This window comes from Peromyscus eremicus, chromosome 14 (genome assembly GCF_949786415.1).
Source record: "Peromyscus eremicus chromosome 14, PerEre_H2_v1, whole genome shotgun sequence".
In the NCBI taxonomy this organism is placed as follows: Eukaryota; Metazoa; Chordata; class Mammalia; order Rodentia; family Cricetidae; genus Peromyscus; species Peromyscus eremicus.
Window position 1 is genome coordinate 2,172,564 of NC_081430.1, and position 27,102 is coordinate 2,199,665.

The window sequence follows — 27,102 nt, forward strand, 5'->3', positions numbered from 1 at the left end:
ACAGTCAAGTATTTCTTTACCTTTCAGAAAACAGTGCCATACAGTTGCCGGCCAGGAATTGCACCAGCCCAGGTCATCGTCGTCTGACAGGGAGGACATGCAGAAAATGCCAGACTCAGACTCACTGTTCGCCTGTACAGAGAAACAGAAACCTCTATTTTGTTATCTTTTAAAGCTCTTTTAATACCTATTTTTAACTCAAGATTTCAAATAACTTAATTGTAAGCTTAAGGAAAATACATTTTCAATACTGAAGAGTTTTTTTTTTTTTTTAAGTTTTAGTTAAATACTGTCATTTGTTAACCATCTTTTTTTTTTTTTTTAAATAAATCTTGATTATGTATACAGTGTTCTTCCTGCATGTATGCTTGGACACCAGAAGGGGCACCAGATCTCATTATAGATGGTTGTGAGCCACCATGTGGGTGCTGGGAATTGAACTTAGGATCTCTAGAAGAGCCTCTTAATCTCTGAGCCATCTCTCCAGACCTGTAACAAACTTTCTTAACATAAGAAGTAAACACAAAATCAAATGCACATAATTAATAAACAATGAAATATTTTTTCCATCTGTATATTCTCTAAAAGAATTTCTTAGATGGGGGAAAGGTAATGCTTTTCAATTATTATATAAACTTTGTAGAAATTTAACATCATGAAGAAACTTACCCTTTCATGTCTTACTGGTGTTTCTTCCTTCCAGTGGTCATGAGGAAAGGCTGGCCTGCTCTTTGAAGAAGAGGACACTGGTGGTGGGCGTGCATAGGAATGTAAACTTTTGCTAGTAGCTATGATGTGTACAGGAGATGATCTAAAATAAAGCAGCAGTTTTTACTATACAGTGTAGGCCCTTAGAGAATATCTTTTCTCTTGATAACAACATAGTGCCAACATTTACGAGGGGTAAAGACAGCAAGATTGCATTGCAATAACATGCTGTGCCTTGAACTTATCATAAATCCTCTTCACATGCAAATTTACTAAGAGATGGTAAAGTACTATTATCACATATTCATCCCATTCTTTTACAACTTTTTAAAATTCAGACAGCTCTATAGTCCAAACCGGCCAAAACTCAGGAGTTTCCTGCCTCAAGAACAAGAATTGCAGGCACGCATACCATACTGGATTCCCATCTCTTTTATCCCAACACAGAAAAATATGCATATTATCTTGAAGGAAATATCCATCCATTTCTTCCATTCAGCATGGGATTACAAGCTTAACTGAACAACGCTAAACTGTCCAGCAGCCATGCACCACTGGGAAGACATGACTTGCCTTAAACAAAAACACTGTCGCCTCTTAAAAGGCAACACTATTTCTTGCATTCTAAGATAGTCCAGTCCCTTTCCTACCAGGATCACCTTGACCCCTTCTCCTTCCTTTCCCATAGTAAACTCTCCACTGAGCTGTACTCTTTCAACTACGTAGGGCTCCCAAGAACACATTAAGATCCTTCCCTCATAACCAGTACTACAGGACACTTCAGACATTCAACCTTCAATAGCTCAAATACTCAACACCCATAAGCTCTACACCAATAGCCACTAACAGTGATGGAAAGCAGAGCACAACTGTGATGAGCAGCACAGAAAATGCCTCCAAGAATAAAATGACATCCCCAGGGAGACAGTCCCTTACTTCTATCTTTCTTTACCTTCATTTTCTTCTGGAGGGTTTACTTACTCCCCATGAGCTTCCCCTACCCCTTTTCTTTGCAGTATCAGATACAACTCAGGTTTTAACCCTGCACATGCCCAGTAAGCACTGTTCTACAAAGCCGTGACTCCTCAGCCCTTCTATAAACTGTAACATCAATGTGAAGATGAAAACTGCCATCTTCTAACTCTAGTTAGAGGGAGGAACAACACTTAAATCAGGGTTTGTTTTTTCAAAAACGCATGATTATAGTTAAGGGACTGGGATGCAGCTTATTAGTAAAGTTCTTTCCTATCACGCAAAACATCCTAGGTTAAACAGATTACTGTGAAAAGTAGGGATATAAAGGAAATGACATGCTGAAAGAAAAGTTTTCTTCCCTATGGAAATTGATACAGAATTTAACTGAACCAAACGGCTCTATCGAAATCAATATCCTACAAAAAGAAAAGCAGAATACCTCAATAGGATGCAGGACAACTATGCTATGACCAAGTATTCTATAACGTGGGAACTATACCCAAGTTAGAGTTCCTCCTACTTACCTAGTAAATTCTAGTCTAATTCTTACCAACAGAGTGAAGATGGGACATTTCTCCAAGCTGTATTTAGTGAAATGATACCCACTAAGGTCTCCCCAGGATCGTCAACTAGCATTTTCCATAGGTTCACCACAGATTCACCCATTTTCTTAAACTCTGGTCTTGATATATGAAGTGGTTTTTATTATTGGAAGTCTACTTTAAGTTTTTTTATTTTTATTTTATTTTTAGATTTATTTCTATTATGTGTATGAGTGTTTTGCTTGCATGTCCGTTTGTATACTATGTGCATTCCTGGTACCTGAGGAGGTCAGAAGAGGGCATCAGATCCCTTGGAACTGGAATTACAGAGGGATGGTTGTAAACTACCATGTAGGTGCTGGGAATCAAACCTAGGTCCTCTAAAGAACAAGTGCTCTTAACCAATAAGCCACCTCTCCAGCTCCTACTTTAAGATTAACAAACCTTAGACTTGGCAAAGATAAACACACACTGTGGAAAAATACAGAACACAATGAATCAAATGTACAGCTGATAAAAGTTTAATACAGTACTTAACTATGGTTCTTCAACTAAATACATTTTTTATTTCTAGAAGTAAAACTTTATAAAAATGTATTCCTTAGACTAATTTTTTGATTTGTAAACACAAATATTTTAGGCTATTTTTTCTCATACATTGTTATCTAATTCTCAAAATAATGAAATCATCTTTGATCATTATATGGATGTTAATTTTGACTTTAAATGTTAAATTAACCATCCTCTAATGGCTAATTAGCTATCTAATTAGCTAATCCCATTATTATAAAATTGGGAGATTTTAAAATAATAGCTTTTGAAATTAAGTTTAAATGTCTTCTTCATTCATGAGTGTGTATGCACATGCACTACAGCATGCATGAAAACCGGCTTGGCATCAAGCTCCTTTACCCACTGAGCCCACTTGCCAGCCCTAATGACACAAGTTCACACTGCAAACATGACCAGTGCTCCCCACCTGTTGTAGAAGGAGCACTGCATCAGTGGACTTTGTGGACTAGTGGCAATATTTGCTAACTCTGTCAGCCAGTCCACCTCATCTTCACGGTGAGCATTTTCCGATATGTCTGAGGTATTCTGGCTCCAAGACGGTCTTGGATAGTCTTGATGAGATACATCTGAACTTAGCTGGTATATGGCAGACTGGGCAGGATCACTCTGAACAGCCTGAAGTTCAGGAAGGTCATCTGGAAATAAGTACAAGATTATTTTTCCTTCAATATTAATATGATACTATAGTAACTTCAGTTAGGAATACACAAATTTAACTAATTTTCAAGGAAAAATATATTCAAAATTAAATTCAGTGATTTCTCAAAAGAAAATTTCAAAAAAAAAAAAAAAAAAAACAAAACAAAAAAACAAAAAAACCTGTACATGTAGATCTAAGGAACCTGAGGGAAGATAACTCAATGGATGTGAACATGGTTTACTACTTAAACCATGCAATTATCACAAGAGACCAGAACCTGAAACACAAGGTTCAGTTTGTTTTCTATACCTCATCTAGGAATGATTTATATAATTGAAGAAAGGGGCATTTAATGTGTACATATAGTGATGCATAAACTTTTTAGTAACCTGTTAAAAACAAGTAACTGCAATATTGAAACCAACTTCTAAAGATGAGCCCAGAGATGTACTATCAAGTTTTAGGTAGTAACATAACACAAGTCTATGTTAATTTCTGTGAGTTGGGTATGGTGGTACATGCTTGAAATCACAACATCTGGGAGATTGAGACTGATAGACTCCAAGTTTGAGAATAACCTGAGCCACACAGCAAAACCCTGACTCAAAACAACAAAGAAACAAATGGAATAGATTCTGTAAGTCTTTCTTCAGTCTCTGGTTAGCTGGAGCTGCTGGTGCAGGCTGTAAACTAGCATCTGGGAAGCTGATACAGGAAGACTGTGGTTGAGTTCAAGGTCAGCCTGAGCAACACAGACCCTAGATCAAAACAGAACATAAAACAGGAATTTTCAATTTAAATATATTTAGTAGTATTCTTTTCTTAATGCATTCCCCAAAGGTAGATCACAAAACCTAGCTTTTCAAAGAAAAAACTAGGAAACAATCCAAAAAGAAATATGAAATTCTTTAAAAGATGGGGGATCTCATATGCCTTTTTAAAAACAAAACAGCCAAGCATGGTGTGGCACTCTTTTAATCCCAGCACTCAGGAGACAGAGTCGGTGGATCTCTGTGAGTTCAAGGCCAGCCTGGTCTACCCAGAAAGTTCTAGGATAGCCAGAGCCACATAATATATTGATCCCCGTCTCAGAAAAACAAAATACAAAAGACAAAACAAACAAAAACCAGAAATCCCCTGTATAAAGCACTCACATACACACACCCTACAGACCTGCAGGGTCCCTTAAATACGCAAATCAAGAAAATCTTCTGGGGAATGGAGAAACAGTTCAGTAGTTCAGAGCACTTCCAGGGGACCTAGGTTCAATTTCAAGCATCCACATAGAGGCTAAGAACTGTCCGTAATTCCAGTCCTAAAGGATCTAATACCCTCTTCTGGCTTCTGTAGGCACCAGGAATACATGTGGTTCACAGAGATACATTCTTTGTTTTTCTTTTGGTTTTTCTAGACAGGGTTTCTCTGTGTAGCCCTGACTGTCCTGGAACTCACTCTGTAGACCAGGCTGGCTTCGAATTCAGATATTCGCCTACCTTTGCCTCCTGAGTGCTGGGATTAAAGATGTGCACCACCAACGCTTGGCTCACAGAGATATATTTAGGCAAAACAGCCATACACAACACATAAAATAAAGTAAAAAATATTTAAAAATAAAAATCTTTGAAATTACTTACAAATGTCACTAATGAAAGTAAACTGAGCTAAGAAAACTCATTTTTTTGTCTGTGCTTTTATGAGACAGGGTCTCACTATGTAGCTCTGGCTGTCCTGGAACTTACTCTAGACCAAGCTGGCCTCGAACCACAGAGATCCACCTGCCTCTGCCTCCAGAGTGCTGAAATTATGGCATGCGCCACCACCGCCCTACCGAAAATGTGTTTCTTTATAGCTGTGTCATCACCTCTTTTAGATCCTCTACTGAAAACGTAGACTCTAATCTCAGTAACAAGTGTTCTGTGACATTCCTCTGTGAACACTAATTACCTTGCTTTATGCAATGTAGTAGTGACCACACTTTACCATGTTTTCAATGATGTTATGATGTTTTCTTTCCACATGACAATGGAGAATACAAAAAAGTATCCAATACCACACCAGGGGGGAAAAAAACCCTCAAACACACAAAACCTCTCCTACTCCACTAAGTATCTCCATAAAGGCCTATATGCAGGCAAATATTCCAGAGGAGACCTCTAAAACTAAAGTATCTTAGTTAAAAGCAGTAACTCAGGTTATCCATTCATTCTTAACACTAACTACACAGTATCCATTTTCATTGAATAAATGAGGTATAAAGCACATTATATGCTAATTCCAACTGCCAATCCTTAGGCTGTTGTAACTATATCCCTTACCTCACTGTCAACACTCTGCCTTTAAATGAACCATTTCTTTATTAGGAATGGTTTATTTCTGTTTTTCAGATTCAGAAAATTAACTCCTTTTAAAATGAAGCCAGACAGAAATAGAATAAATAGAAGCTCCCAGGCCTCATTTCCTCTGGACATGTGAGGATGATGATGGACAATCAACCATTGCCAAACGCGCTGCTCCTTGCTCAATAGTAATCACTACTCACAAAGTATTAGGATCCAGAAAATATGTGGCACTTGAATTTACACATTATGTCCTGAGACCTTCAGGACTTCAAAATTCCCAAGCATCACCACAATATCATCATTTGTAAAGCCAAGGTGACCACGAGCCACGCCCTCTCAGTTTCTATAAACATTACAGGAAGACAAAGGCATGGTGAAAAGCTGAACAGCAGGCCAAAGGCGCTCATTAACTCTGCTCCAGAACAGCAGTCTACAAGCAGTAGATTTAAAATCATTACTCAATAAACCTCAACATTCTACAAACATCTCTCTGGAGTGGCTCATTAGCAATGATCACGACAAATGTCTTATGGGTACTGTCACTTCTGTATCAGATCAACCATGACGAGCTCACTGGGAAGGTACCAAGCCACAGGGCAGGGTTTCTGATCTTAGTACACAAATAAAACTATTTACTTCAGTAAGTTTTCAATCTCTTTGAGTACCTAAGTAGCTCACACTGTTTTCAGCTATACTGTAAAACAAGGGATCTCCTCCATAAGGTTGGGGGAGGGTGGATCACTAGGCCTGCTGCACAGCATGAGGACCTGAGTTTGGATCTTTACCACCCACAAAAGTCAGATAGCAGGCCAGGACCTGTCTGCGGCTGAAGGTATCTGGGGTGGTGAGATAAGAGGATTCTGGGGGCTCTTTCTGGATCACCCGTCTAGATGAACTTTGAGCCTCCAAGTTCACTGAATAAACAAGAGTAAGGTGGAACTTGACAGAGGAAGCCACCTGACACAGACCCCTGGCCTCCACAGTACACACATGGGCCAGTGTACACACAAGCACATGCACCACATACACACTAAAAAGAAAAGCAGTAAGAAGAGAAAGTTAAAAACTCCTATTACACAAGCGCTTTACATACTTTTTAGGCAGACAAGACAGAAAAGGTGATTAAATATGGCAATTCATCTGAATCTTAGTAACTAGATTCTTATATAGGTTTGAATTTTGTTTACCAAGCTCCATGTGCTCGTCACAGGAGTTGTATCCTGGAGAGGATGGCAAATTCTCATTACACTGCAGCAACTCCAGCGAGTCATTCATTCCTGGCGCTCTCTTGTCCATCACCAGCAGGAGTTTCTGGACTGCATTAGGCATCTGATTTGTCTTCACTTCCCACACCATGTTATGGTGCTCCGACTGGAAACGAAAGAAGGACAGTGTCCAGTCATATGTGTCAGTGAGAGAGACAGCACCATGCCGCATTTCAACTTACTCATACATTGCCGCTTGATTTTCCTCAACCCCTCCAAGACAACTCCACAACTGTGTGCTCAACACTAAATCATACAGAAACCTCCAAGTACTAACATTGTTAATTCAGAATTTTCTCACCACTAATGGCACAATTATATTCTGAACTTTCTTTTCAGATACAAATACTAACAATTCATTTTTCAGCTGTGTTCAAAATCAAAAGAAAATCAAGCCCAACCAACTTTCCTTATGTAAAAAGACTGAAGGAGCTGGGTGGGGTGGTGGCATACTCCTTTAATTCTTGAACTCAGTGGCCAGAAGCAGGCAGACTTCTCTGAGTTCAAGGTCAGTCTGGTCTATATAGCCAATTCCAGGTCAACCAAGTATACCTAGTGAGAACCCAACAAAAACAAACCCACCCTAGAGGAATAATCCATATCTTCTGTTTTTAAAGACTTTTCATTTATTGCTCAATACTTTGCTTCTTCATATTCTGAAAGTGAACAATTTTAATATACTTAAAATTATATCTCTATGAACATTTAAACATTTCTGAGTCTATATTACATTATACTTCTCATGAAAAGTAATACATTCTTATGTTTTCTTTGAAAGATTTGGAACCTAGCATGACAAAAAGGTGTGTTATTCTAAGCCAGGCATGGTGGCACACACCTTTTGCCTCAGCACTCAGGAGGCAGAGGCAGGTGGATCTGAGTTCAAGGCCAGCCTGGTCTACAGAGAGAGTTCCAGAACAGCCACAGATACAAAGAGGAGCCTTGTCTTAAGGGGGAAAAAGGGAGTCATTCTATATTAACTATTATTCCCAGAAAGATTTAAAAAAAAAAAAAAACCTGTAGTAAATTTAGCTAACCAATTACTAAAACTACCTTCAAATCAAATCAGTACCACTCAAAATTCCTTTTCAGAGAAACTCAAATTTTTGAATCACATTGGAGATAAAGATTCAGCTTTAATTCCCAGCTACCTTCCTTTATAGAGATTCTTTGTGAAAGCCTTGGTCAAGTTATCACAAAGAAGAGGGCTACAAATTAACACAGCATTTCTCAGCAAAATCCTAATGTGATTATCCCTGTCACACTCTCAGCCTTGACAATAGTTACATTAGGATCTAACTAACATACTAACATAATGGCAACCAAGTCAGACTTCCTGACTTCTCAGGCTCTACTCCAATTTTTTTTTTTTTTAATTCTAAGAAACAACAAATCGTGATTTTTCAACAATCTATAGTTCGTTCCCTCAAAATAGTTTGATTCCTGAAAGGCACAGTTGAAAGCATACCTTGGTATAAATGCATATGACAGAAATCAATGTGCTCTCTAGAGCAGACCTTGGTATATGTGCATACAACAAAAATCAATGTTTTAAAAAATGACCCTTGTCTAGGCACTACTTTAGAGGCTTATTCATATCAACCGAAGACATGGTTTGTGTGGCAGAAGGACCCTCAGATTTAAGAAATATGGCTTTTGATTCCAGTTTGATTATTTTACTTTATGAACCAAGTGACTGAACTTGTGGCTCAGTTATCAAAATCATGTTTACAAAACCTGCCCTACTTTCTCTCCGTAAGTCCTTATGAATGAAAAAATTTTTAAAATGTAAAGTAAGTTTTTAAGCTCCAGACTATGAGACAATAAAAACATGCTGTGGGGGTTCTTAATGTCCTACAATACTCACTGAAGGCAAATAACCACACACCTATCCAGTCTGGGCAATTTCTTCCTGGAAGACCTGACAAGCTCTCCATACACACCTTGGAACAGTGATGTCTCATGCTATTACTTTGGGTATTTAACAGTTTATCTAAGTCGGAGGCATGCTGTGGAATAATCCTGTATACTATGAAAACACGTTGGTCTCATTGTTAATAAAAAGCTGATTGGTAGTTAGCCAGGCAGGAAGTATAGGTGAGACAACCAAACTAAGTGCGGGAGGAGGGCAGAGTCAGGAAGGGACAGGAGATGCAGGAAGAAGCAAAATGGACGTGCTATACTAAAAAACGGGACCAACCCATGTGGCAAAACATAGATTAAAAAATCAGTTAATTTAAATGTCAGAGTTAGCTAGTAACAAGCCTGAGCTATCGGTCAAATATTTATAATTATTAAGATGCTGAATGGTTATTTGGGAAACAGCTGCCAGGACAGAAAAACTCTGCCTACAAATGGCACCTAACATGGGGCACGAAATATCCACATAAGACTAACAAAGCTTAAAAAAAGATTATAGGCACCCAAGAATGGAATCAAGCATGGCTTCTTGGCAGCCCCATTTTCTTGGATGGACTCTGTTTGCTGGCGATAAGCAGAGGCATGGCTCCTTTAAGAGGCAGCTTCCTGGCTCAATGCTAGTGGCCAAAATGGGCAGCTCTTTCAAGAGGCCCTACTACCAGACACTTGATGGTTATGAGCAGTGGGTGGCAAGCCGCTTAGTGGACACATGGACCCAGAAACTTCCCAGAGTTGGGGATGTAAACAACATGCCTCTGCCATGAGACTAGGCTCTTTGGGAACCGAAGGGAGGAGCCAGCCACCAACACGCCATGGTCTAAGTTACATAGCAATTTAAGTTTTACTCATACAGACAAAAAAGGTTACAGATGCTCAATAAAGGACAGATCCAGACACACACACACACACACACACCAAGAACAAACAAACAAAAACTTCTAAATGGGTTACAATGTTTAAGAATACACATACGCTTGGGAGAGAAGAGAGAAGGTATAGACAATCATAAATATATCTTTAAAATAATAAAGTAATATAAAAAATAAACAACATAAAGATAAAAAACACAGAAAGTTTTGGGTGCTAAGAGACACTGGATTATAAAAACTGCTAGATTAAACCAACCTATATATTTTAAAAATATCCTGACTTTAAAATTTAAGTCAAAAGATATGTTACTTCGGGGGAGAGGTTATGCTTTATTTCCATGGGAAATGAAAAAACTATGGATTCATTCCAGGTTAAAAAAAAAAAAAAATCAGGTCTGATTAAGAAAGACCCCCCCCTAAAATCCTGACTATAGACATAAAGAAATAAACCTAAAGAACTACAAAATACATGGTGTGTTTTACCTGCTCAAACACATAATGGCTGCCAGGGCAGAAAAACTCCACCTACTGAGAGAGGCACTCTGGAGAATCAACGTTTTAGCACATAAGTTACCAACACTGCTGGGATATGATAACTTCCCACAAATGTGATGGTCAAGTGACATGTGCCTTCTCAAGTATTAAATCACACTTTCTAGGCTGGAGAGATGGCTCAGAGGTTAAGAGCACTGGCTGTTCTTCCAGAGGTCCTGAGTTCAATTCCCAGCAACCACTTAGTGGCTCACAACCATCTGTAATGAGATCTGGTGCCCTCTTCTGGCCTGCAGGCAACATGCAGACAGAACACTGTATACATAATAAATAAATAAATTTTTTAAAAAAATCACGCTTTCTGTGCCTCTGCCCAGCACTTGAAACATTGAGTAAATTCAGCTCTACCAGTGACTCTCACTTAACTCTGCAAAGTATCCCATGTATGCCTAGAAACAAAAAGGAAATGATTTGTACCAGCCCTGTTTACTGGTTTTTGTTTTCAAAAAATCCAAGTGTGTTGAGTTAAGTAAGAACTGCTGAGATTAAAAAACGACTGTTGTCGGGCGGTGGTGGAGCACGTCTTTAATCCCAGCAGTCAGGAGGCAGAGCCAAGCGGATCTCTGTGAGTTCGAGGCCAGCCTGGACTACCATGTGAGTTCCAGGAAAGGCGCAAAGTTACACAGAGAAACCCTGTCTCGAAAAACAAAAACAAACAAACAAACAAACAAAAAAAAAAAACCGACTGTTAACAAGTTGAGGTAATGTAACACAATGGTAGGTCACCTGCCTGTCATGCCAAACGAGGGCTCGGTCCTCGGCACAGGGATACTACATTCCTTTTTCATCAAGTATCATACACAAGGCATCATATTAGCTGCAACAACAAACAGTTAACCAGAATGTCTAGGGATCTAGGCTTTAGTTGAACAAGACAAGTAAATAGCTTTCGCTGTACAGAACAAGACTTAGCTGTCAATAGGGGGTGGGGGTGGGGTGGACTCCCAACAAGAGAAACTCACATCAGCTAACAGACCTGGCAAAGTGCTACTGGATAAGATCAGGAAAATAGAGAAATTTATTATCACCAGGAAGCATGACAGCCTTGAGCACTTTGTGGCTATGGATACTAAACTGTAAGGTGCAGTACAGTGGATCTTTTTTTGAGACAGGGTTCCTTGTGTTAACAGCTCTGGCTGTTCTGGAACTAGCTTTGTAGATCAGGCTGGCCTCAAACTCACTGAGATCCGTCTGCCTCTGTCTCCCAAGTGCTGGTTAGAATAAGTCTTAATCCTAGTATAAGAAAATAAAGACAAGACTCTGAAATTAGATTAAGTATAAACCAGGTTTGTCAAGAGGCTACATGCTCAGAACAATCTATTTTAATATCTTGCTTTGTTTGTAAAATGGAATAATTAAAGTACACACTTCTTTGGTTGTAGTAAAAACTCAGTGATAATGAAAAATGTTCTGGAATCCCTAACATAAAACATCTTCAGTATGGAATGGTTGGTGTTGCTATTAGCAACTATCAGACAACAGGGAGTCACTGATGGTTTGTGGAGCTGAGGTCTGACATGAGTGTAACTACAATCAGGTTCTTTCAATCTGCACAAACCATATTAAAACACTATCTGAACAGGCAAGGTCTGTAGCATATGCAGGGTATTTTGTTTTTTTGAGACAGGGTTTCTGTGTAGTTTTAGTGCCTGTCCTGGAACTCACTCTGTAGCCCAAGCTGGCCTTGAACTCACAGAGCTCCACCTGGCTCTTCCTCCCGAGTGCTGGGATTAAAGGCTTGTGCCACTGCTGCCCGGCTGGTATTTTTTATTTTTGAAGAACACTCACATTCTTAATTTCAAAATAAGCCAACTGCTTCCAGACTCCTTTGCAAAATCTTGTAAAAGGTGGTAAATAGTAACAATGCAGATTCCTTATTTAGTAATTCCTAAGACACACAGGAACTCGGTCACTCTTTGCAAGTTCTCTCAAACAGCTAACACTAACAGTTTAGATCAGATTTTAATTCATCCTATAGTAATCTATTGAACAGCTTAAAGAACATAATCCAATTTTCATGTCAGCTCTTGAACATCCACACTCCATTTCATATACTGTGACCTAGATGTCAACTGTCAACTATAGCTGCACCTCGAAGACAACCCCACTTTGCCATCATTCTCAGATAGCCTTTGTGTCCTAACAGTGCTGTTCTGAGTCCACAGGATCTACTGTGGCTCTCTTGTTTCTCTCCCTCTGCAGAGGGCTTTGGTTTTGCCATTCTGCAAATCTAGACCTTCCCCTTTCCCAATCAGCAGTGCCTACCATTCAGCAGTGCCTACCATTCACCATAGAATTTCTCCCACTTAGAATCTCATCACAATCTCATCACAACATACTTGTAGGGGGGCAAACACTAATTTTAATGTCAAAGCAGAACTACCTACCACTGACAGACCAAGTAAATATTTACTGTTCTTGACATTTGGACTTCCCACTGATTATGGTGAAGTCTGGTTTTTGACTGATGGTTTGCTAAGGTAAAAGTTTTTATTACACAGGTTTTGTTTTTTGTTTTCCTATGAAGTTCTGATTTTTAAGGTTTTTATTTCCTATACAGGGAAAGAATGCCTAAAGTTCAAGACAACAGACTCACATTTTTACTCTTCTGGTTACATACCCTGGAACCAGCAATTCATCTTCAAACTCCCACAGTACTACTTATCTCATGGGGCTAGTGTAAGACTAAATAAAGCAAATGAAAACACACACATACAAAAGTCACATCAGAATGTTGGTCTGTGTCTTCTTACAATCCACGCTGGGCAAAGCAAGACCTCTGAAAATGTAAAGGAACACCATTTCAGCCTATCCTCAAAACAATCCCCACATACATGACAGCAATTAGATATTATTCTGATAAACAAGCTCAGTTTTCAAACACCTCCTGGTAGAGCTAACCCTATTGTTCATTCACACTGTATACACTACTCTGCTATTAGAATGTGCAACAGGACTTGCCTTGTATTTAAGCTAAATATGCACGTCAATTTTTCATTAAATCAATGATTTTCAAAGCTTCAATTCTCTAATTTTACTTTAAATGCCATGTTCAAAAATTCAAAATGTAATGCTTTTGCTACAAACTTTTGTAACAAAGTATGTGCAAACTCTAGGAAGAAGAGAACAGAAGACAACAAAGAAACTGGGTTTTCAAAACGCTTGTCTCTCTCCTTCCCACACTCCAGAGTACTGCCACATACTTCCTCTCATTTTAGTCATCAGGCAAACAGCTCTGGGAACATAACGCATGAGGAAGGCAGGACTCTGACCACTCAATGGGACCATTTTCTTTCTAAAAAAAATGAAGAGACACAATCATAAACATTTAGCCCAAAATATGTTAGACTCCAGGTTTCAAGCCTTTGTTTCTAGATTCCTTTTTGTTCAGTGATCCTTACCAACTTTGTGAAAGACCCTCCTTCTACTCTCCCTTGATCCTCCAGGACTTCCAGACACCACCTAGGCTATTCAACTTGTTTCAAAGAGGAGGTGAAGAAAAGGCAATGTACCTCAACTAACAAATATTAAATTCAACTTTTACATCAAAAGCAATCAGAAAGTCTTACTGAAGTCTTTTAGAATAACACCACATATTCTAAATGTCACTTCTTTGACAAATGTTTCTGCCGCTGAGCTAAAACATGAAAACAAGAAGCCACATGGGCCGGGTGGTAATGGCGTACACCTTTAATGCCAGCACTCGGGAGGCAGGCGGATCTCCGTGAGTTCAAGGCCAGCCTGGGCTACCAAGTGAGTTCCAAAAAAGGAGCAAAGCTACACAGGGAAACCCTGTCTCAAAAAAACAAAACAAAACAAAAAAAAAAAAAAAAAAAAAAAAAAGCCGCCACATGGTGGGTTCGTTTTGGTAAGCTGCACAACTGTAGCTTACCACTTAGCACCCTTGTGCTCCTCAACACTTTAACCACTGACGCCTATTTCCTTATTTGTCAATAGAACTAAACCTACCCACTCCTCAAAATTATTACAGGTATAAAAATATATCTCACATTCTTCCTTTGCTGAACATTGCAAATCAAGTCAAAGTAAATTATTTTCATGCTCAATCAACATGAAATACTAATATAGATCACATAAAACTTTCTGTGAACAATACTGTCAATTCAAAGAATATTTAAGGCAAGGTATTCTGGAGGCTAAAGAAATGGTCCAGCAGCTAAAAGCATTGACTGCTCTTTCAGAGGCCCTGGTTCAATTCCCATCACCTACATCAAGTCACTACTGTCTGTTAACTCCAACTACCTCTTCTGGCTGGCTTGGGTACTGCATGGACACGGTACACAGACATACAGGCAGGCAAAACACCCACACACATAAAATTAAAAAATCTTAAAGAAACATTCTTTTATGAGAAACTTGAAATCATCTAAATTTTATATGAAAGAAACTATTTCCCTATACCTAATTATAATCCTAACCATTTTCATATTATTACAACAACTCTTTCAGGCCAGGCATGGTTGAAATCTAAAATTTATATGAAAGAAACCTAGTTTCTAACTTGATTATACTCAAACATTTTCATATTTCTACAACCTGTGAAAAGAGCTTTTTTCTTTCTTTTTTTTTTTTTTTTTGTCCTGACATGGCAGCAAACTTAAACCTCAGCACTCCGGAGGAAGAGGCCGGAAGATCACTGTGGGTTCCATTCCAGCCTGGTCTATATAGTTACAGTATGAGACCCTGCCTAAAGAAGGGGGGAGGGGCTTTCTAGAGGAGCATTAATGGCTAAGGATGGAGGACTGCCAAGAATCCAGGGCCAGCCTAGGCTATAAAGACTTCAGAATCTTCAGGGCAGGTAACTTTGTTCAATTAAGACCATGACATTTTTCTAAAACCATATTACAGGGAAATTTTTCTTATTTTCTCTTTCTTTTCTCTTCTTTTCTCTTCTCCTCCTCCTCTTCCTCCTCCTCCTCCTCCTCCTCCTCCTCCTCCTCCTCCTCCTCCTCCTCTTCTTCTTCTTCTTCTTCTTCTTCTTCTTCTCTCTCTCTCTCTCTCTCTCTCTCTCTCTCTCTTTTTTTAAAGATACGGTTTTACGTAGTCCAGGCTGGTCTGGAACTCACTATGTAGCTGAGGTCATGGCCCATTCTGCTTGTTCCTCCCAAGGTGCTTGAGATTACTGACAGACATGGCTGAAAATAAGCTTTTCTAGTTTTCATAGTGAAAACGTAATAGGAATTGTGACTGGACGTGCAAAGCAAATACAGATGAAAATATGAAAGTACATAATTAATTACTGACATCAGGAAGTTAAAATGTTTCAAATTTTCTTAATTGTTTGATATACAGGCATTTGTCAGTTTAACTTTAATTTTTGTGATTTCTTTTCCCCTTCTCAGTACATACCGTGAAATTTAAAACACATAAAATATCTGCCCTTGTTAATACTGTTAGGGAGTAACTTCTGAAGATAATTTATGTGACTAAAAGAGTACTGATATCTTTATTTCCAACCGATACACAAAACAGTTTGTAATGCACACCAAAGAACCTTCAGGCTCAGTATCTAAGTTCACGCCATATGCCTGCTTCACTGGGAGAGTCCGGAGATAAAATACAGTAGACAATTTGGTGGTATAGTGTTCAAGAGAGTTTAAGTACAACTGAGAAAGGTATGACCAAAAAACACTGAAAAGGCATCCTTTTTAACAGTTGGGAAATGAACAAAGGGCTTTCCCAGGAAGAAACAGCAACTAGGTTTATAAAACTAAGCTGCGAGCTATAAAATTAAATGTTAAAAAGATTCTTAAGTTTACTAGTCGAGTTGAAGTAACGTTTAACTATTTCTTCTTCAAAACCCTCAGGTAAGGCAAAAACTTGATGAAGTTTCTTTTGAACGTAACTCAAATTTTCCCAATACTCAGTTTACAAAACAAAGCTGAGGGTTAACTCGAGAGGTCGAACGCCGGAAACAAAAACACAGAATTACAGCTCGAGATCACTGTTGTAGTAAGAATACTAAAGTATTTATAAATGTTAAAAGTATTCTAATTCTCAAACCGTAACTCATCCTGAAACCCCACTCCCCAGAAGCTGAAGTTTCCTTAAGCCCTACTGAGTCCCAGCATCAGGTACAATGCGCCAGTAAACGTGTCCCGCCCAGCTGTCAGAGCTTTCACACGACTCCAGCTGAAAAGTCCAGGGTGAACTGCAGGGTGCACAGCGCAGGGAGCACGGAGGAGCGAGACTCCGAAACCCCGCTTCGCCCGAACTCCTTTTTGTTTTGTTTAAATCGGCCTGCAGAGGGAGGAGCCTGGCCTCGCCCGCAGGCCTCGTCGCCGGGTCAGTCCGAGCAGCGCCGCCCGGAGCTGGCCAAGTCCACCCCCACCTCTTTCGCCATTCATCGCTGCCTCCCCTCCCCCCATCATGTGACCACAGCCTGGACGCCAGGCTTGTTTTTCCCCCTCGGCGCAGCCCCACCGCGCACGCGCCTCGCAGCCCATTCATTCGAACTGCGTAACAATGAGCCCCGGGACCGACGGCTCTGCGAGCTCCCCCGCCCGGCCCGGGCCCCGGAGGCAGCTTCGCCTCCCTGGAGCCCCCAGCCCGCTTGGGCTCGCAGCCGGTATCCGCCCCTCGGCCCCGCAGCTGGGAGTGGCGAGTCAAACTTTCCGAGCCCTCCGGAACGCCAGGCCCCTCCCCTGCCCCGGCCCCTTCCCCGCCGGCCCCCACCGCGAGCGCGCCCGAGCGCGGCCTCGGCCGGCGCCCCCACCCCCACCCCCGGGGATCCTGGGCGCCGCGACCGCCCAGCCCCAGAGAGCTCGGGGGAGGCCCGGCCGCACGCTCGCCGCGGGGAGGCCCGCGCCCAGCAGCCCGAGGGTCCCCGCTTGAGCGGCCAGCCCCTCCCTTACCCGCCCCCACCCCTCCGGAACCCAGCGACCACACACCGTCACGACGCGGGCCGCCGGTCGCGACAACGTCGCCAGCAGCTTGCCTGCGCATTCCCTGAAGGCCGCCCGCTTCCCTGGTGCGCGCCGCGACTCCCGCCGCAGCGTTTACTTCTCGACCGAAACTTTCCTACTTACCAAACCAGTCGCCATTACCAAGTCTTTCAAGCTTCGTCTTCCCCCTCCCCTAAAGCCCCCGGGGGCTGAGCCTTCGTTCATCTTTTTCGCCTTTAATTGGTCTGAAGAACTGCCATTCTAAGGTTCCGCTTTTCCATTGGTCAATGCCGTGGCCCGTCTCGGTGGGCGGGTATGTATTGACTTTTCTGTTGTGTTTACTGGAGAAGGTGGCTTGTCAATCACTACAGAAAACGCTTTGGATTGGATTGCTGCCGAGACGCTGGGGACCGGAGCCAAACTTTGTTCTCGAAGTGGATTGTGGGTTGGTAGTTTCAGCCTTGCTCCTTAGCTCAGGAAATTGCCGGTGGGAGGAGCTGCTTGAACTACATATCCCAGAGGTGCGCGTACAGCGCAGTCTTGATAGTAAACAAGAGTCATAGGGACACGTGTATCAGCTCGTTTGTTTTGGTGTCTCAGACAAAAGGGAGGGGGCGGAGGAAAGGAGTGTTTTAGAGCTAGGGCCTCTTCTCTTCCTCTGGGCCTCCAGGAGCACTCAGAGCAGCCTCAGTCTGTCAAGCACCCACCCATTCCAGGCCATAAACAGCCAGAGTCGCTTGCTGCTCAAAGTTTGGCAGGTGGCCAAGGTATTGTTTTAGTGCGAGGGGAAGAAGATGACTGCACAAGCGGAAGCAGTGTAGGCACACCAGCGACTTGATCACTCAGGAATCACGGCCCATGCACTATGGGGATGACAAAGGTTGGTTCAAGACTGCCCTCCCGCAGCCGATGAGTTAGATTCTTTGACTCAACCCTTGCCCCATCACGCCCACAACTCGGGAAAATTTTACCAATTATGTTCAGTTTGACCCGGATGCATTGAGACACAGCCAAGTGCCGTGCACTGTAGGGTTTAGGGATGAGACAATTTACACAGCTGTTAAAGGGATGATTGCTTTGAAATTGAGGCGTTTGAAGCGGTTATTTCCGTATAGGCCTACATTCTTTTAAGTTTACACAAAGGGGTATAGGTAAGTCCAGACTTACGTAGTTGCTGGATTACTTCTTTGGTGAATATTTTAACTGTGTCTCCCGCCCAAAGGGTTCAGAAAGAAAACTTGTCTTTCCACTCTGTTTCCACTAGGGGTTCTTCCCACGTTTCTAAGGCAGTCTGACCAGAAGCAGGGAATGTCTTCTCTGCTTTAGTTAGTGACCTTCCCATTAAAGGAGGTTGCTCATAGCAGCTGGGTGCAGCTAATCTGTAATTGCATTTTTACTATTCACATTATAAGCATCTCTATAGGCATTATTGAGCTTTTTTTTCTTTGAACCTGAAGTGTTTCGTCATTTAGGCTATGGGTTAGGTTTTATTTCTTTTGATTATTAGAGATGTGCTGAAAATCGAGAGGAAGGGAATGAGTAAGAATTCTGCTAAAGTCGATTTAGGGAAGAGTTCGAAATCATCTTTCTTTAAAGCTGCCACATTGCTTGAATTTTCAAATGTACCCAAAAGCTACATAAGAGAATCATTAAATTAGACTGCCTGTATATGATTGAAACAAAGTTTCAAATTCCTTTGAGTTCTACATTTGGACTCTTGAAATGGAAACTGTTTCTAAAATAGCCCTCTCAAGTGAGCAGAGATTTACATTCTGTGTTCACATATAGTAGTGATCAAGCACTATTTTCTTCAAAATAATTCAGAGGAAACCCAATTAGGAATGCCTAATTTTCTCCCTAAATAAAAAAGTAAAAGATTTTAATTTACATCTTTCAGATACTGTAGAGTGATTCCAAAAAGCATGACTGTGTTTCAATCATTTCGTGCTGTTTTCTTTTTCTTTTAATGGAAAGTGATCATGATCCATAATTTAAAAATAGAAATGCCAAAATGGATGGAACTAGAAAATATCACCCTGAGTGAGGTAACCCAGACTCAGAAGGACAAACATGATATGTACTCACTCATAAGTGGATACTAGATATAAAGCAAAGGACAATCAGACTGCAACCCACAGATCCAGGGAGGCTACCTAGCAGGGAGGGCCCTAGGATGACTGTGGCTTATAATAAATTTTGGTTTTGCCCAATCACTGGGCATGCTTTAGTGAAACATTTCACTATTGGGATAAGAATTTGTACCACATCAAGCTGATGAAAGGATATGCTGGGTGTACTTTCAGGAGGGGAGGCTAAAATCTTTTTAGATTATGGATTAGCCTATAGAAAAATGTCTGCTGTAAATCAAACAGTGAAGGGGAAGATGAATAGGAATCTGACTTACACAACTTAAGTAAAACATAGCTCTCTGAACAGATGAAGATAGGTTTCTTCTGTATCCCAGAATCTAATCAATATTTATATGTATAATTCAGCTATTATTTGGCTTAAAGGTGCTTATTGGGAAATGTTATCATTTTTACTATCTTCTACAGAGAAAATATTTTCCAATTTCGAATAACTCTGGACTTTGGAATTACAACCTGTTTTTATGTTAAAAAAAATTAAGTGGAAAATGCTGAAGGACCACTGAATTTGATGTTGTATTTACATACCTATATCTGTATAAAATAATGATTATAAATGTTTGTTTTTAAAAGGTGAAGTGCAAATGTGAATTTAACAAGAAGTTGTAGATTTTTGTAGATTTTCAACATTGTACACAAACTCCTTTGTTACAAATAAATTTTGTTTTGTTTTGTTTTTTGTTTTTTGTTTTTCTAGACAGGGTTTTTCTGTGTAGTTTTGGAGTCTGTCCTGGAACTCACTTTGTAGACCAGGCTGGCCTTGAACTCACAGAGAGCCACATGCCTCTGCCTCCCGAGTGCTGGGATTAAAGGCTATGCGCCGCCACCACCACCCAGTGTTACATATAAATATTTATGCTTCAAAAAAAATTGAAATACCAATATTTATTTTCTATCCTTGGAGTATATTTAATCATTTAAATTTAATATCTGCAAGATTTGCATGTTCTTGAAACTAAAAAGTTGTAATTTCCAAAAATGAAATCAACACAAGCTATGAGCCATGGATTTATCTGTCCCTCTTGAGTATGTAAACTATAACACCGACTTTCCTGAATGTTACAAAAAGAAAGGAAGGGGAAAACAAGCATAAGGTTTTGAAAGCCTTAACGGTGGAAGTAACCAGGGTAGGAAGAATAAATTCGACTCTGATAAAGATACTGTACATTAATTATGAAGTCTTACCCCTTGCTGACTCCATAGATTTTTTTCCATTCATTTATATATTTAGTGTAGCTAGAGTTTTTCTGGTTCTGCCTGGCCCACGGTCAGGACAAATCTCTCTCACCCACCAGTCCCTCAGCTGCTCAGACCCAACCAAGTAAACACACAGAGACTTATATTACTTATAAATTGTATAGCCGTGGCAAGCTTCTTGCTAACTGTTCTTATATCTTAAATCAACCCATTTCTATTAATCTATAAGTTGCCACGTGGCTCGTGGCTTACCGGTATCTTAACATCTTCTCATGGCGGCAGCTGGCAGCGTCTCTCTGCCTCAGCCTTCCACTTCCCAGACCTCTCCTCTCTCCTTGTCCTGCCTATACTTTCTGCCTGGCTACTGGCCAATCAGTGTTTTATTTATTAACCAGTCAGAGCAACACATTTAACATATAGAACATCCCATAGCATATTTAGTACTTTTTATTGACTCCCTGTACTAACAACAATACAATTTAAATTTGTTATGTTTTATCTTTTGTCCAAATCTTTAAATATAAGTTAAATCTGGGTAGTTTAATGATAGATAAATAAATGTAATTATTAAAATTTCCCCACCTTTTAGCAGATATTTAATCCTGTCTTTTGACTTCCTTGGGGAACTGACTGAGCACCTTAGCACCTTATGCATATTTACCATGAACATCATTAATTCTTGGTCAACCAAAAAAAGTAGCCAGTGCAAGAACCAAAAATGAAGACCAATAAGACCTTAGTAAAACCTTATATGTTAGGCTCTGACTAAAACAGATACATAGCCAGTCATCTTCAGATGTTTTTATGACAAGATTAACATTAAAAATCATTTTAATACCTCTTCTTGCTTAGTATGTATACTGTACACATGCATAAAATATATAATAAAAAATATGGGGGGAAATCTCAAATCAAATTATCAGCAGTTTGAATATTTACATGTTATAAACAAGTTTTAGTTGGTTAAAGATGGTTAAAAATAGTTTAGAAATTAGACAAACTCTACTTAGAACTTATTTCATCTATTCAGAGGTGAAATTAAGTAATTTCCCTGGATTCCACCATATCTTGAACAATTACTACTCTGCCAAACAAAAACTGAGAAAGCCCACACGACATCTACTTGAATTTCCATGATATCACTGTTCTCACTATCAAACAGTTCAACAAATTCTACAACTGAGAAAAAGACCAAACCATATAGTTCAAAAGTTTCAGATAACTTTTTGGTAGAATATTTAAACTCACACAAATGCCTCCCTATATAATCTTACTGCTTGAAAACACGTTTATTTTATAATTAACTTAGTTCAAAGTATTCTTATAACACGTGCAATGAAATGCCTAGAAGGTAATGAGCATCATTGTGGAACTGAATCATTATGTACCGCATATCCTTGATGCAACTAGAAGTTTAGATTTTGTTCAGATGACCTTTATGGCAAGACCTTTGGCAGTTGATGTGTGAGGGTCTTGTCCTTACATCCATCAGGAAGAAGAAACAACAGAAGATGAAGCAAGAAAGATTGTTGGGTTTCTTGCTTACATAACTGAGATTATTCGTGTCTCCAATTGAAATAGGGGATGTGGGAGAGACGTAGGTCCTGGAAGTAAGGAAAAGTGGGATTCAAATTTAGATGCTAAGCTTGCTATGGTCACGAGAAATTTGATTACAGGGAGTCTATAACCGTTGTATGTATTCATTTTCATTTGGACTTTAAGCGCTAATAGTCTAAAGCAGTGATTCTCAACCTGTGAGTCGTGACCCCTTTGGGGGATCACATATCAAATATCCTGCATATCAGATGTTTACATTGTGGTTCACAACAGTAGAAAAATTACAGTTAGAAGTTGCAATAAAAATAATTTTATCTTTCCAAGTCTGTGAAGAATTGTGTTGGGATTTTGATGGGGATTGCATTGAATCTGTATATTGCTTTTGGTAAGATGGCCATTTTTACTATGTTAATCCTACCTATCCATGAGCATGGGAGATCCTTCCATTTTCTGATATCTTCTTCAATTTCTTTCTTTAGAGATTTAAAGTTTTTATCAAACAAGTCCTTCAGTTGTTTAGTTAGTGTAATCCCAAGGTATTTTATATTATTTGTGGCTATTGTAAAGGGTGATGCTTCTCTGACTTCTTTCTCAGACCTTTTATTATTTGTGTATAGGAGGGCTACTGATTTTTTTGAGTTGATCTTGTATCCTGCCACTTTACTGAAGGATATCAGCTATAGGAGTTCCCTGGTAGAATTTTTGAGGTCACTTATATATACTATCATATCATCTGCAAATAGTGAAAGTTTGACTTCTTCCTTTCCAATTTGTATCCCCTTGATCTCCTTTTGTTGTCTTGCTAGAACTTCAAAGAGTATATTCTTCACAGACTTGGAAAGAAAAATACTCAACTTCATATGGAAAAACAAAAGACCCAGGATAGCTAAAAGAATCCTGTATAATAAAGCAACCTCTGGAGGCATCACCATCCCTGACCTCAAGCTCTATTATAGAGTTATAGTAATAAAAACAGCTTGGTACTGGCATAAAAACTGACATACAGACCAATGGAATTGAAATGAAGACCCTGACATTAGTCCACGCACATATGAACACCTGATTTTTGACAAAGAAGCCAGAACTATACAATGGAAAAAAAGAAAGCATCTTCAACAAATGGTGCTGGCATAACTGGACATCAATATGTAAAAAATTAAAGATAGATCCATATCTGTCACCATGCACAAAACTCAAGTCCAAGTGGATCAAAGACCTTAACATAAATCCAGTTACACTAAACTTAATAGAAGAGAAAGTAGGAAGTACTCTTGAACGCATTGGCACAGGAGATCACTTCCTAAATATAACACCAGCAGCACAAGACACTGAGAACAATTAATAAATGAGACCTCTTGAAACTGAGAAGCTTTTGTAGGGCAAAAGACACAGTCAATAAGATGAAATGACAGTCTACAGAATGGGAAAAGATCTTCACCAACCCCACATCTGACAGAGGACTGATCTCCACAGTATATAAAGAACTCAAGAGCTGGGCAGTGGTGGCGCACGCCTTTAATCCCATCACTCGGGAGGCAGAGGCAGGCGGATCTCTGTGAGTTCGAGGCCAGCCTGGTCTACAAAGCGAGTTCCAGGAAAGGCGCAAAGCTACACAGAGAAACCCTGTCTCAAAAAACCAAAACAAACAAACAAACAAACTCAAGAAACCAGACATCAAAATACTGAACAATCCAATTAAAAAGTGGGCTAAAGAGCTAAACAGAGAATTCTCAAAAGAAGAATCTCAAATGGCTGAAAGACATTTAAAGAAATGCTCAACGTCCTTAATCATCAGAGAAATGCAAATCAAAACGACTCTTACACCTGTCAGAATGGCTATGGTCAAAAACACTGATGACAGTCAATGTTGGAGAGGATGTGAAGCAAAGGGAACACTCCTCCACTGTTGGTGGGAGTGCAAACTTGTACAACCACTGTGGAAATCAGTACGGCGATTTCTCAGAAAATTGGGAATTGATCTACCTCAAGACCCAGCCATACCACTCTTGGGCATATAACCAAGGAATGCTCAATCATACCACAAAGGTACATCCTCAACTATGTTCATAGCAGCACTATTCATAATAGCCAGAACCTAGAAACAACCTAGATGCCCGTCAACTGAAGAATGGATTAAGAAAAATATGGTACATATACAGAATGGAGTACTACTCAGCAGAGAAAAACAATGACAGCATGAAATTTGCAGGCAAATGGATGGAACTAGAAAATATCATCCTGAGTGAGGTAACCCAAACCCAGAAGGACAAACATGGTATGTACTCACTCATAAGTGGATACTAGATATAAAGCAAAGAACAATCAGACTGCATCCCACAGAACCAGGGAGGCTATATAGCAGAGGGCACCCTAGGATGACTGTGGCTTATAATAAGTTTTGGTTTTACTCAATTACTGGGAAAGCCTTGGTGAAACATTTCACTATTAGGATAAGAATGTATCAAGCTGATAATAGAAAAATAAATAGGTTTGGGGATTTAGCTCAGTGGTAGAGCACTTGCCTAGCAAGTGCAAGGCCCTGAGTTTGGTCCTCAGCTCTGGTGGCAGGGGAGGGGGGCCGGGGCCAGGGGAATAAATAAATAAATTTTTAAAAAATTTAAAAAAGAAAAAATAATAATTTTATCATTGGGGGTCACCACAATATGAGGAATTGTATCACAGGGTCTTTGCATTAGGAAGAATGAGAACCACTGGGCTAGAAGAATAAAGTTGAGTACCCTCAGAAAATAGAGGAGACTGCTACTTTTGGTATTATTTGCTCTCAAAAGTTCTTGCAGATTTGCTCAATTTGGTATAAATGAAATGAGAGTAGTGAATAAAAAAAATTTCATCTCACATATGGTTTATAAACTCAAGCTGAAATAACAATTCTTATGTCTTTCGTGGAAAATTTTCTAGAATGGATAATTCTTTTCTGACCTACTTAAAGTTCTTACAATATTTTTGATGGTTCTGTTCGGAGGTTCTGTATACATTTTTTATTTGCTAGCCAAAAGTACTTCATTTTAAGGATAATTAAGTCTCATAAAGAACGTTTAAAATCATAGGAATAGCTTATACAAACTATTGTGTATATGTGTTCACAGCTTTCATAGTATTATGCTAATAAACTAATACTTTTATTAACAGTGCACCCTTCTCTCACAGCCACCCCATCACTTCCTTTCCTGTCACTCTCCATCTCTGTAACCATCTTTTTGTCTGGCAAATAAGCAATTAAGTAGGTATCTGATAAACAATGAATAACAAGTTAAGGGGAAATAAGCAGTGTGGATTTCTAATATGGCATGTGCTGTTTTGAACATGGACTTTTGAAAATACTTTCTATGTTCTTTAAAGGCTGCTTCCTCTGTGTAGCCATTACATGTTAAACACCATTAACCAACAAGTCCTAAGTGCTGAAACTCTGAGCATTATGTCAGCTCGCAAACATTTTTCAGATTCCAGCACTTTCTGGATCTCACATCTTCAAATTAGCACTGCTTGGTGATTGAAGCATGTAAATACTCCAAATTCCAAAAAGATCATAAACTTTAAATAATTTAATAATAATATATATTATTATATACTGTTAGTATATAATAATTAAATTATTCTAGTTCCAAGCATTTCTAATAAGACACTCAGCTTCTAGCTGTGTTAAATACTGTTTTTGTCTCCTTCACCATGTCAATCATACAAATAGAATATGTATCTCATTATCACACCTTACCACCATCATATAGATGATCATAATTCTCTAAAGTTTTGAAGTGTTGACAATATTCTAGTGGCACTTTAAAGAACACTTAAAGAACAGTATTCTTATAATGGACACTTATCTTAAAATAATTAAAATATGCCTGTCCTAAAATTGTCATTTGTGATGGAGGTGAGTGGCGCTTGTCTATAGTCCCACCTGCTGGGAGGCTGAGGTGGAAAGATGGCCTGAATCCAAGAGAGCACAGAACAGCAAAGTGAGACTGTCTCAAGATTGGGGGAAAGAAATTATTTGTTCACATTTCAAGAATATAGTCATGTAAAGTACACTTGTATTGAAAGCTAGCCTAGAAGAGGCAGGTAAACTTCCAGTGCAGTTAGTTATGCAGTTGATTCTCTTATTGATCAGAAAGACATAGGTTGGCGTCCAGTTAGGACAGAAAAGGAAGATGAAGGATTAAAAGTAACTTCAATATTTCGACTAAATTTCTCTTCTTTTAAAGCCTTTTCACACTAAATATAAAATGTTACAGGCTGGAAATGAAAGTAAGTGGTAGAGTGCTTGCCCTGGGGTTATATCCCCAGCATTTCCCAAAGAAAAGTCAGATCAGGCAGGGCAGATAAAGCCCCATAACCCAAGCACTAAGGAGGCAGAGGTAGAAGGATGGTTAAGTTCCGGGCCACCTGAGGCTGGCTTTTTATAAATAGCAAGACCAAGTCTGTAAAAGCCGAAATTAGGTAATCGAGATAATTCAGGGTTTTGTATCAGGATGGTTGCAGCCAATGCAGTGTTGAGAACTTAGCAGCTGGACACCCAGATGTTGCCCAGTTTGCTCAATCTGTGCAGATTTTTTTTTTGTGCGCATGTTTGGGTGTGCGCATTCATGTGCCTGGTTTATTCCTAACACCTGTGGGTCCTAGGGATTAGACTCAGGCCATCTCATCAGCCCATACATTTTAGTTTTTTGGGTAGGGGGAAGCTAGGCTGGTTAGGACCACTACACCTTCATCCCTACACCATTTAAGAGAGGACTTCCTTTATAAATCAATGGATGAAACTACATTTTGGGAGCTCATAGAGAAGATTGGGGTTCTAGAAAGGCATCTGTGTCCCATTCACCATGGGTCGTTTTACTTGCTGTATTCTACTAAAATAAATATATAACTACTAAGGAAAAGCAAATGGAGGGGAC

The 27,102-nt window shown here is 39.6% G+C and overlaps 1 protein-coding gene across 5 annotated transcripts in view; it reads right to left on the reverse strand.

Annotated features, from left to right (window-relative positions):
* Hbp1 (HMG-box transcription factor 1) overlaps positions 1 to 17,791 on the reverse strand; it is a 30,049-nt gene extending 12,258 nt beyond the window's left edge. The window contains exons 1-6 of one of the 5 annotated variants that reach the window (XM_059279457.1): positions 13,587 to 14,078; positions 13,100 to 13,162; positions 6,965 to 7,148; positions 3,205 to 3,433; positions 670 to 811; positions 21 to 132 (exon numbers count right to left, since the gene is read on the reverse strand). In XM_059279457.1, the coding sequence (XP_059135440.1) occupies positions 21 to 132; positions 670 to 811; positions 3,205 to 3,433; positions 6,965 to 7,133 (652 nt within the window). In that variant the 5' untranslated portion in view covers positions 7,134 to 7,148; positions 13,100 to 13,162; positions 13,587 to 14,078. Of the gene's footprint in view, positions 1 to 20; positions 133 to 669; positions 812 to 3,204; positions 3,434 to 6,964; positions 7,149 to 7,624; positions 7,973 to 13,099; positions 14,079 to 17,294; positions 17,403 to 17,432 lie in introns of those variants that run through there. The other 4 variants (XM_059279454.1, XM_059279458.1, XM_059279456.1 and 1 more) reach the window with 4 other exon arrangements.
* Between the last annotated feature and the right edge of the window lie 9,311 nt (positions 17,792 to 27,102).